The 10922-nt window shown below is 43.7% G+C and overlaps 1 protein-coding gene across 9 annotated transcripts in view; it reads left to right on the plus strand.

The window, feature by feature from the left end:
* Positions 1 to 5210, plus strand: part of PRKN (parkin RBR E3 ubiquitin protein ligase) — a 1304064-nt gene extending 1298854 nt beyond the window's left edge. For 7 of the 9 annotated variants that reach the window (XM_082404597.1, XM_082404598.1, XM_082404600.1 and 4 more), the window contains one exon: positions 1394 to 5210. In XM_082404597.1, the coding sequence (XP_082260723.1) occupies positions 1394 to 1529 (136 nt within the window). In that variant the 3' untranslated portion in view covers positions 1530 to 5210. The remainder of the gene's footprint in view (positions 1 to 1393) is intronic. The other 2 variants (XR_014248121.1, XM_082404601.1) reach the window with 2 other exon arrangements.
* The last annotated feature ends 5712 nt before the right edge of the window (positions 5211 to 10922 follow it).

The following is a 10922-nucleotide window of genomic DNA, read 5'->3' on the forward strand; positions in this document are numbered from 1 at the left end:
CCTGTAGGAAAGTGTTCACTAGTATAATAAGATAGAACGATTTGGGTATTTCAATGTGACCCCACCACCACCTCTGCTGTTTTGGGTAATATTTGAAGGATGATTGTGTCAGAGGAAATACTGTGAATCTAGACAAAGACAAGCTGTGTAAAGGAAACACACAGTAAAGAAAATCTATAGTTTACAAACCAAATAGAATTGGAGCACCAGCCCAGAGCTACCAGATTACCTCCCCTGATGTAATGAACAGTAATCGCTTCACATCAAATGTCCTCTGAAAAGAAAGTGGCCCCTGCCTGGACACTAGGCAATTGTCCGGGAGCCAGTTCGTTCCTGGAAGAGACCAGAGGGACTTGGGTCCCTAAGCCGTGCACCAAGAGATGCTCCAGATGTGAAACAGTGCAGCTTTCATCACATCACGTGGGCGGTGCTGGGCAGATAGCAAAGAACGGGGAAACTGGGCGCAGGATGGAAGAGTCCTGGGAGGTGGGGAAGGATTCCCAAACTCATCCTCCACCCTCAAGGGGCAAATTTCAGTCTTTCAAACAAATCAGTTAGGAGAGAAGGAAACCAAAATGAAAAAGAGAATTTTCTTCATAACTCTGTGCTTCTGAAGTGCAGTGCTATTCATCTGAAGTCTATTAGATACAATTAGAACCCAGCTATCCTTGTCTCGAGCATGCTTTAGGATAATTGCTTTGATGCGCCCATAGAACGTATGAACAATAATTCGCTGCTGAGATTTTGTGTAGAACTTGGGATGCCTACAGTCTTAAAAGGATGCATAGGATATACGAGGGGAAAAGCAAAATTATAAACTGTCAGAATGGAGAGAGAGTTTGAAGTTCAGCTAACTGAAGTTCCAATGAAAAGTAGGCATGATCATGAACTCTATCTGCCTACTACCATAGTTAGGATGACCCTGCCATAGATGCCAGCAAGAGAGGGGACAACCAGGGCTGGGGCACCTGCTGTGTGCACAGCCCCACGCCTGGGACCTGTCCTCTGGTGGAAAGAGCACTCTTTAAGTAGAGTTTTCTGCTGGGGCTATTTGATACCAAATATGAGTAGACAATTTCCCTCAAATATGAGGGGGGAAAGTCTGCCTCACTGAATGCTGTGCCCCATGGCAATGAATGTGCTGTCAATTTCCGCAAAAGCCTCTTTGTGACAGATCACCTCTGACACCATGAATGCCATCACAGCAGAAGCTGTGCCCTTCTTTGCTGTCAGTTGTGAAATCCTACAATGCAGAGCTCCGTCCTCCTCCTGCTTTCTTTTTGACAATGCTCGTTTGCATTCCCAGTAGCTGGAAGTGATGTTGGAGCCTGGGTGCTTGTAGGATGTATGAGGGATGATTAATAGAGATTCTGACATGTTTCACTTTGAACAGGTTTGCCGAGTTCCCGATCGTTCCTCTAAGCACCAGTAACTTAAATATCACCCAGCTGAGGACAAAAAGCCACAGTGGCAAAATATATATCCTGTTGGGTATAGGGTTTCTGCCAAGATCAATGAGAAGAGCTTGAAGGTCGTGTGATTCCCACATGGAGTTCATGAACTGTATTCAGTCACGCACCTTTTGAAGTCTGAAGACACATCGAAAGGACTTTCCATCCTTTCACCCATATCTTCATTCATTCAACTAATGTTTATTTAGGGACTTCTGTGTGTGTGTCATGTTGTGCTAGGTCCTGAGTTGAGTTGGTTAAGCAGGAAGAGGTAAAAGTGTATTCAGGGGGAAAATTACATCATCTCTGAAAAGAAGATCTACAAAAACATTGTATTAGATCATAACATTGAAGCAATGTTAAATTCTTGAATATTGTCATTATATTGCAATTATGTAGGAGAATGCCATTGTTCATAAGAGGTGTATATTCAGGGCTAAAGTGTCATGATGTGTACAACTATCAGATAGTTTTGGCAAAAAGTATATATGCGCGTGTGTATACATACACACGCACATATGTAATGTATCTACAGTGTATATATATTATGTATAATATATATTATGTGTGTATATGTATCTTTATAAAGAGAGAAAGAAAAATGTTGCAAAATAGTAACAACTGGTGAATCTAGGTGAAGAGTGTAGGGGTGTTCATTATATTTATCTTGCACTTTTTCTATAGTTTTTAAATTTTTCACAAGAAATATTTAGAGGAAAATTTATCATCTCTAACTTTAAGGAGCTTACAATCTGGAGATCAATTTTTTTTTCTAATAAACGGGAAAAGAGGGGAAGATTAGATTTAAAACATAGGGTCAGAAGTCACTTGAAGGATGTTGAAACTATTAAGTCAAGGCTGGGAATCTTTGGTGAGGAGGTCTTGGGGGCCCGTGCCAGCCATACCCAGTTAAGTATAAAGAAGGAAGCCCCATGGCAGACGATGTGGGGTCCAGCTGAGCCCCAGCCTCTACCCGGGGGTCCAGCCGGGTTGCAGCCCACAGTGGGTCAGTGGGTGCCCTCAGGGAAGCAGACACTGCAGGGCTCCACGGAGACCCCCAGCACCTGGAGAGGGGCCCCTGCTGTAGACGAGTTCCTCCGAGAGGACGACAGCAGTCCAGCGTCTGATCTATCCTATCAGCCCGACCTTCATGCTACAGGTGTCTCCAGTCACTACAGAAATGATGGCTGAACAACACCTGAAAGGGTCTTTAGTACTGAGGAAAGCAAAGAGGATGTTTATAAACATAAATCAGAAAGAAGATGGAACAAACACCCTGTCTTTGTCCTTCTTCAGAAGGACTTTACAGAAGGTGATGGAAAAGGACACAGGGATACAGCGGGCAGCCAGGCCAGACCCGACTCCAGGCCCAGGGGCTCTTCCCCACTGCTATACAAGGCTCAGCCCTCCTGCGGGGCTAGGAGAGGCCTGAGCTTCTTAAAATATCAATGAAGTCAACACATGATGGGGAGGAGAGAAGAGCGGCCACGAGGCAGCCTCCTTTCTCCTCTGAGTTTTTCTGAACAGTACCACCACTCGTATCTTCCCAACGTCCTTCCTCTCTAATGGGTTATTTACACTCCCATTTCAACTTCAATGGTGTCTCTCGAATGGGTCGCCACCTTCCCAGGCTCGCTGTCACTGCCATGAGGCTTCTAACTGGACTTTCTGAACTCATGCACCAGCCCCCTTCCCCGTATCTATCCTTTCTGATTCTTAAAAAGCAACTGCTGTTAGGCCTTCTCACAATGCTAATTCTTGGCTCATGGAAGTACTGTTTTGTGATTTTAAAACATTTAGGGGAATACACACTACTATATATAAAACAGATAACCAATAAGGACCTACTGTATAGCACAGGGAACTCTACTCAATACTCTGTAATAACCTATAAGGGAAAAGAATCTGAAAAAAAAAATAGATACGTATGTATGTATCACTGAATCACTGTGCTATACACCTGAAACTAACACAACATTGTAAATCAACTATACTTCAAATCATATATACATATATATTATATATGTAATATATATATTATAAAAACAAAGCACTTAGGGGATACTCAGTTTGGTTCCCCAATTTACGGCTTATTGTCCAGAGTGAGAGCAGGCAGAGGACGTGTACCTCTTGTGTCTCACTGTCCTCCTGCTGGAGCTACAGGCAAGAGCCGCTCTCCCACCCGGTTCTAGAAAACTGCCTGCTCTGTTCTGTGGAGCCAGATGGGGTGATCAAAGCTCTTGGCAAACACAGCCCAGCATTCCTAAAGGAAGATAGAGGAAATGTCCCTGATGTCCCAGCAGGGCTCTTGCGTTTAAAGAGAATAAGCCAATGGGAGACACATCTGAGAACAGAACCCGGACAGCCTGCACCAGAGCCAGAGCTCGTTCAGTAAGAGCCCGCTCTCTTCAACTTCCATCCTTCACACCCTTTGTCTGAGTTTATCCCTTTGGTATTTATGCCTTCGGATGTACCCTCACACAAGTACAAAAGCATAGTCTGATTGGCTGGAACAGAATTCTAATACATATGTAATCATAGTAAATGACAAAAATCATTTATTTTTCCTTTTTTACTCTATTTTTCATACAATGTGCTAGCTTTCTGAAGGCAATGAAATCTTTTTATGATTTAGACATTTTCTTTTTCTAAAGCACTTTATTTATTATTTACTTATTTATCTATTTATTTATTTCTTTATCTGTGCCGGGTCTTCATTGCAGCATGTGGGGTCTTCAGTTGTGGCATGCGGGATCTTTTTTTTTTTTAGTTGCAGCATGTGGGATCTAGTTTCCTGACCAGGGATCAAACCCGGAGGCCCTCTGCATTGGGTGTGCAGAGTCTTTGCCACTGGGCCACCAGGGAAGTCCTATGATTTAGACATTTTCAACATTGAATACCAACAATGGTTTTCCGAAAATGATAAGTGCAAAGCTATTAGGTTATTTCCAAAAGATTTTTAAATTTGTTTATTTTGTATCCTTTTCCTCTCAGACTGTGGATGATGAGCTGATGACCAACATTACGTGACAGGAACAAAAACAAAGTGAATAACCTGTGAGCGTTCTTCCCCCTTGGCTGGGCAGCTCATAATGGGGGAGCTTGGATGTTATTGGCTGAAGCAATTGGATACACGGGTCAAGGACACAAAAGAACAGCCAACTAGAAAAGCAAAGTGAACTGGATTGACCTTAAGGGCAGAGATCTTTTTCTCTCCCGTAACTTCTTATGGGAGAAAAGAAGATCTAGAAAGAGGAGAGCAGAGGAAAGTGGGGTGAGATAGATGAACCCCATACAAGCTGAAGTCTTGGAGAGTCTGGGGGTTTGGGGTGGGGGAGAGGGAATTAGAAGCAATTCCCATGTGAGCTGTTGAGATTTTGAGAGTAAAGAGAATGGGAAAGAGGACTTTAAGAAGAATTTGAGTGTGTTTTGAAATTGCCCCTTTAGAGAGACAACAGTCAAGCCTTAAGTTACTTTGCATTACTCTATTTCTTCTGAATGGGATTTTCGCCAGAGACAGGCCATAAGATGAACAAGGACTGATGACTTTATGCAGGTTGAAAGTGCAAGATAAGGGAGATCAGCTCGGTGCTCTGTGACCACCTAGAGGGGTGGGATAGGGAGGGTGGGAGGGAGGTGCAAGAGGGAAGAGACATGGGGACATATGTATATGTATAGCTGCTTTACTTTGTTTTACAGCAGAAACTAACACACCATTGTAAAGCAATTATACTCCAATAAAGATGTTATATATATATATATATATATATATATATATATATATATATATATAGAAAAAAAGAAAAAAAAAGTGCAAGATAAGAGTAAAATTAATTTAGGACAATCAGCTTAGGCCCCCGTGTTCCCCCAGGGAAGTAGGGAAGTGTCAATGTCTGACTCCCAGAGGGAACTTTGTTCCTGCGTGTGGAAAGAAAGACTGATTGACCAGGAAACGGCCAGTGTGAAAATTCAGATTCAGGGATCTTTGTAAAAGGTATTTTAATGTGGACTAAAAGATCTTTCTAACATTGCAAACCTCTTCCTAACCCATATGTGACCAGGGTCTGTCTAAGAGGTCATTCTGATTTCTTAGTTCATGTTTTCCTTGCTATTTCTTCCTACTGTGATTTCTAAAAGTGTATCAACTGGTTCCCCACCCCCCTTCCCAGCTTTTTTCTTTTTAAGTAACACCTTTCTTAAGCAACACTTCACCTATACAAGACCTGAGAGAAGGAAGTCATAGAGAAGCCAACACAGTCACAGTCACGTTCTCTGAAATTCATGTGGGTTAGTCACACTGAGTTGGGCAAGCACTTCTTAGTCCTCAGTTTACGCTGACAAGCTTGGTCATCAGGCTTCTTAAGTAGTCATCTTCAGAAAATAAAAGGTTTTTAAAGGAATAAGAGTGGCCCTTGGTGCTCTGCTCATGTTCAGGGTTCAAAGGAATAGATGGATGTTGGATAGAAGAGTGGATGGATGGGTGGATATTGGGTGGGGGAGGGGATGGATGTTGGGTGGATGTTGGGTGGAGTGGATGGATGTTGGGTAGACATTGGATGGAGTAGATGGATGTTGGGTGGTTATTGGGTGGAGGAGTAGATGGATATTGAATGGATGTTGGTTGGAGGAGTGGATGGATGTCTGATGGATGTTGGGTGGAGTGAATGGATGTTGGGTGGAGGATGGATGGATGTTGGGTAGATATTGTATGGAGTAGATGGATGTTGGGTGGATGTTGGTTGGAGGAGTAGATGGATGTTGGGTGGATGTCGGTTGGAGGAGTGGATGGATGTCAGATGGATGTTGGATAGATGTTGGGTGGAGTGAATGGATGTTGGGTGGATGTTGGATGGATTGAATAGACGTTGGGTGGATGTTGGATGGAGTAGTGGATGCATGTTTCCCTCAACAGCCAGTTTTGGGGTGAGGTGAGGGTGGGAGATGGGATGTGGAGACAGAGAGTTCCCTTGGCAGTAAAGAGGACAAGCAGGCAGGCAGGCTGAGGGCTGGGCTCTGTATGAAGATAGAACGTGGACAGACAGCACTCAGTGTTTCCAGGCCAGACTTGAAAAGCAGCTGCAGGCACTGAACATGCCATAGACTCTTATGGCCAGATTTCAAGTGTGAGTCCGCTGTACCTACAAAGAACTTTTGTTCCCATCAAAGAATGTACCTCTTACCCAGTTGGTTTTTAATTGCTCCCCAGCACCCAGGTGACCCATGTCTCTCCTGTGGCCTTTTCTCAGCCGGTTGTCAGTGAAGGGGAAAGGCACAGACTGAAAAGGGGTTTGAACCAGTGGTGATAACCGCCAGCCCCAGGAAGCCCCACCCCCATCCTAGCCTCTGGAGCCATCATTTCTGTTTGGCCTGGGCTCTGTCCTCTCCCGCCCTCTCTGTGTTCTCCCTACTTTGCCGCCCAGAGGCTGCCATCTGGCCTTTCCCATTCCTCCCGCACCTGCAGGGCCTGGGAAACAATCCCCAGGGCTCAAGTTTGTGATGTCAATCACTGCCTTTGTTGGAACGAAGAAGGGATCCTTCTGGAATGAGTGAATCTATCAATCACTCTTCATTTCAATTACCATCTTAGAAGTAATTCTGGAACTATTACTCAGGGACCTTGGCCATAAGAATTTTATAAAATTCTGGAGCCATTACAACTGACTGTTTCCCTAGAGTGAGTCATGGTAACTTTAAAAGTGAAAAAGGCCTGTTATGGGCTAAATTGTGTCCCAACCTCAAATTCATATGACGAAGTCCTAAGCCCCAGTACCGCAGAATGTGACTATATTTGAAGATAGATACTTTAAAGAGGTAATTAAGTTAAAACGGATCACGAGGGTGGGCCCTGATCTAATATGATTGGTGACCTTTTTAGAAGAGGCGATAAGGACACAGACACAGAAGGACAAGCATGTGAAGACGCAGGGAGCAGAGGGCCATCCACACGCCAAGGAGAAGCCAGCCCTGCTGACACCTTGATCTCAGACTTCCAGCTTCCGATTGTTTAAGTGCCACCCCCAGGTCTATGGTGCTTTATGATGGTAGCCCTAGCGAACAAGCACAGGGACTGAATACCCACATGCAGGGGAAAACAGAAGACTTTTCCCCCTCATCCTATAGGAGCGGGAAGGGGAGGGGAGGAGCGGGGGGCAGGCCAAGAGGAAAGGAAGAGGCCCCGTCCCCAGGAAAGTGACCGGGGCTCACAGCAGAAAGACCCCTGTGAGATCCCGCCTGCAATATTTTACAGCCGAGCGGAAGCCCCAGCTGAAGAGAGTAGGGTAACGTTTAGAGGCAGAACCACATTTACACACCCACAGCACTACAGACGATAGGTGAGTGCAAAGAGGGAAAAAATATAAAAAGTAGACTCCAAAATGCAAAATGCATTGAGTCCGAGCCCATTTTGCAAAGGGGAAGCTGGCCTTTGCCACATCTACAGGGTCTTATGAGTATCACCCCACTCCCCAGTCTGGAAGGCACGAGGCCTCGGCAGGTGTGGCGGTCACAGCCTTGGACCAAGAATCGAAGCCGTGGCTTCTGGACCAGGTCCCTTCAAACTGGCAGCACGGTTCTGCTTTCCACTTAACTCCTGTCACACCTCCGCTTGAGCATCTCGAAAAGGAAGAAATGGAGCTAGCTGGTCTCTAAGGACGCTTTCGTACTAAAATTCTATGGCTTTGACTCATAATGATGATTCATAGTGAGTCAACAAGAAAAAGGCTAAATTATGTTCTGAATATTCTAGTTAAGAAAACAGGCAAGCGTGTACTCTATTGTATAAATGTGTCCATCAGAGTTATTTGAATTTGAAAGCCATTTTGTCGTTTAAAGGTGTAAACGTGGAGGAATTTTAGTGGAGCTTCTCATCCTCGGCGATTCTAAACGGGGATTAGCCGTGCCTGTCTTTGTAACATTACTTCTTCAGGACCCTCTTGGCACAGGGAGATTGTGTGTAGCGCATTTCCCAGGTCGGACAGTTCCACTGTCTGAAACAGCATGTTGTTATATTAGTGTGTATAACAGCACTTAAAGTTGACCTGCCACACATAATTCCAGTTTTCTTTCAGAAGTAGGGTTATCCAAGAAAACAAAAACTAGGTATTTATAATGCAGTTAGCATCTCCCTTCCTAAGAAGTCAGTGGTTTCCAAATATCAAGAATCTATAGATAGTCATATACATCCATCTTACATTTATTTTAAAATTGTAGTTACTTCAAAGCTAAAACAAAGGGATTTGAAGATTGTATCTCTGTCCATTTTCTCTTAGCTAAAGACACATTTACTTCTTGTTTAAATATTTACAAAAGCAACTTCTCAATGTCTGCGGAGACCACCGGCTCCATCTGCCCTGCAGGGCGCAGGACAGACCCCAGGATGGGAGGGAGCTGGTCCCGAGTGAAGAAACATCCCCTTCTCTAGGGACTTCCGTCCACTTACACCTCACTTCCCGTCACTGCTCTGGACCCCAGGCTCTTCTTTCCTATGTTTCGTTGGTTCCAGTTTCGTGTTTTGTTGGTTCCTTTTCATTCCATGATGAATATTCTCACTTAAAGGAAAAGAATAATTCTCTCAGTCTGGAACCTTGAACCTCTGCTTTTCTCCGGGATTTCCTGCAGTAAGGAGACATCCTCGGACATCCTGTTGCCCGAGGCGATGCGAGGAGTCATTCAGGTCCTCCTCACCCAAAAAGGGAAGCCTCTGACCCTTCCTTTGTTTTCTCTCAGCAGAGCACAAATACTTCTGTTTCCCGTTACTCATTCAACAAACGTTCGTCAGAGGTTTATTATGTTTAGGTAGAGTCATAGAAAGTTGGAGTTCCAAGGAATTTTAAAAATAAGCTGGACCAATGACTTCATTTTGTGGTGAGAAAACCAAAGCTCCGAGACAAGTGACTTGCCCGACATAGAGATCATGAAATCTTCTAGTGATGGACAAAACTGGACACCAGTTGGCTACATCCCGGCCTGAGCGTATTGGGGCTGATTTCTTTTTCTGCTGGCTGTGGCTTCAGGAAGGGCTGAGGGGAGGGTAGTGCTGCCCCAGACCTCTGTGTTCACCCTGTTCCTACGTCGAATGAATGCCACCTCCCCACCCAGCTCCCTGGGCCTGGACTGACCTGACATTTCTCCACCTGCATCGTGGTTTCTCAGCTGTAAACGGGGAGCTGGGCTCAGATGCTCCTGATGGCCCCTGCACGGTTCAGCACGGAGAACTTCTTTACCTATAGACCATCCTTCTCCAGCCCAGCAGAATCGGCATCACCTGGGGACTAGGTAGAAAGGTAAGTTCTCAGGTCCCACCCAAACCTACTGGATCAGAAGCTCTGGGGGTGGGTGCGGCCCAGAACTCTGTGACATTACCAGCCCTACAGATAATTCTGGTGTATGCTGAAAGTCTGAGAACCGCTGCTCTAATATAAACAAAGGACCGAGTTGGCAGGCTGTGTGGGAATCGGGCCTCATCACTTCACTACGGGGAAGATGATAAACAGGGAATAGCACTTCTTCAAAAATCATTAGAGCAAGTACATTTTCACAAACAATTTAAAAACATGTCGTGTCTTCTATTTATTTTACTGTGGTTAAATAATCTTGATTTTTTAAAAGGACAGCAGTGTAGTTAACCAGGCCTCTCTCTCTGACTAAATGTGCAATACACAAAAAGCTTTCAGAGATAGTCATACCATAATTAACTTACAGAGATCTGTGCAAATTATTTTTCAAAGCCATGTCATGGAGTTTCTCGGGGTGGGTGGTGACTTGTAAAAACAAAATGACTTTAGATTTAAGTATCTAGATTATATACTTAGTCACAATGTGGTGAGAATAAATATTGTCTTTTTCATAATTTCATTTTTTACTTGAAGTATAGTTGATTTACAATGTTTCAGGTGTACAGCAAAGTGATTCAGGTATATCTACATACCTATATCTATCTATGTAGATATACAGATATATTCTGTTTTTTCAGATTCTTTTCCATTATACGTTATTACAAGATACTGAGTAGAGTTCCCTGTGCTGTACAGTAGGTCCTTGTTGTTTATTTCATATATAGTGGTGTGTGTCTGTGACTCTCAAATCCCTAATTTCCCCCAACCCTTTGCCCTTTGGTAACCATAAATTTGTTTCCTATGTCTGTGAGTCTATTTCTGTTGTGTAAATAATTTCCTTTGTATCATGTTTTTAGATTCCACATACAAGTGATATCATACGATATTTGTCCTTCTCTGTCTGACTTCACTTAGTATGACCATCTGTAGGTCCATCCATGTTGCTGCAAATGGCATTATTTCACTCTTTTAAAAATTTTTTTTATTGAAATGTAGTTGATTTACAATGTTGTGTAAGTTTCAGGTGTATAGCAAAGTGATTCGGTTATACATATATACATATACATATATATTCTGTTTTTTCAGATTCTTTTCCATTATAGGTTATTACAAGATATTGAGTATAGGTCCCTGTGCT

Source organism: Balaenoptera borealis (assembly GCF_965194805.1).
Source record: "Balaenoptera borealis genome assembly, chromosome: 9".
Taxonomy (NCBI): Eukaryota; Metazoa; Chordata; class Mammalia; order Artiodactyla; family Balaenopteridae; genus Balaenoptera; species Balaenoptera borealis.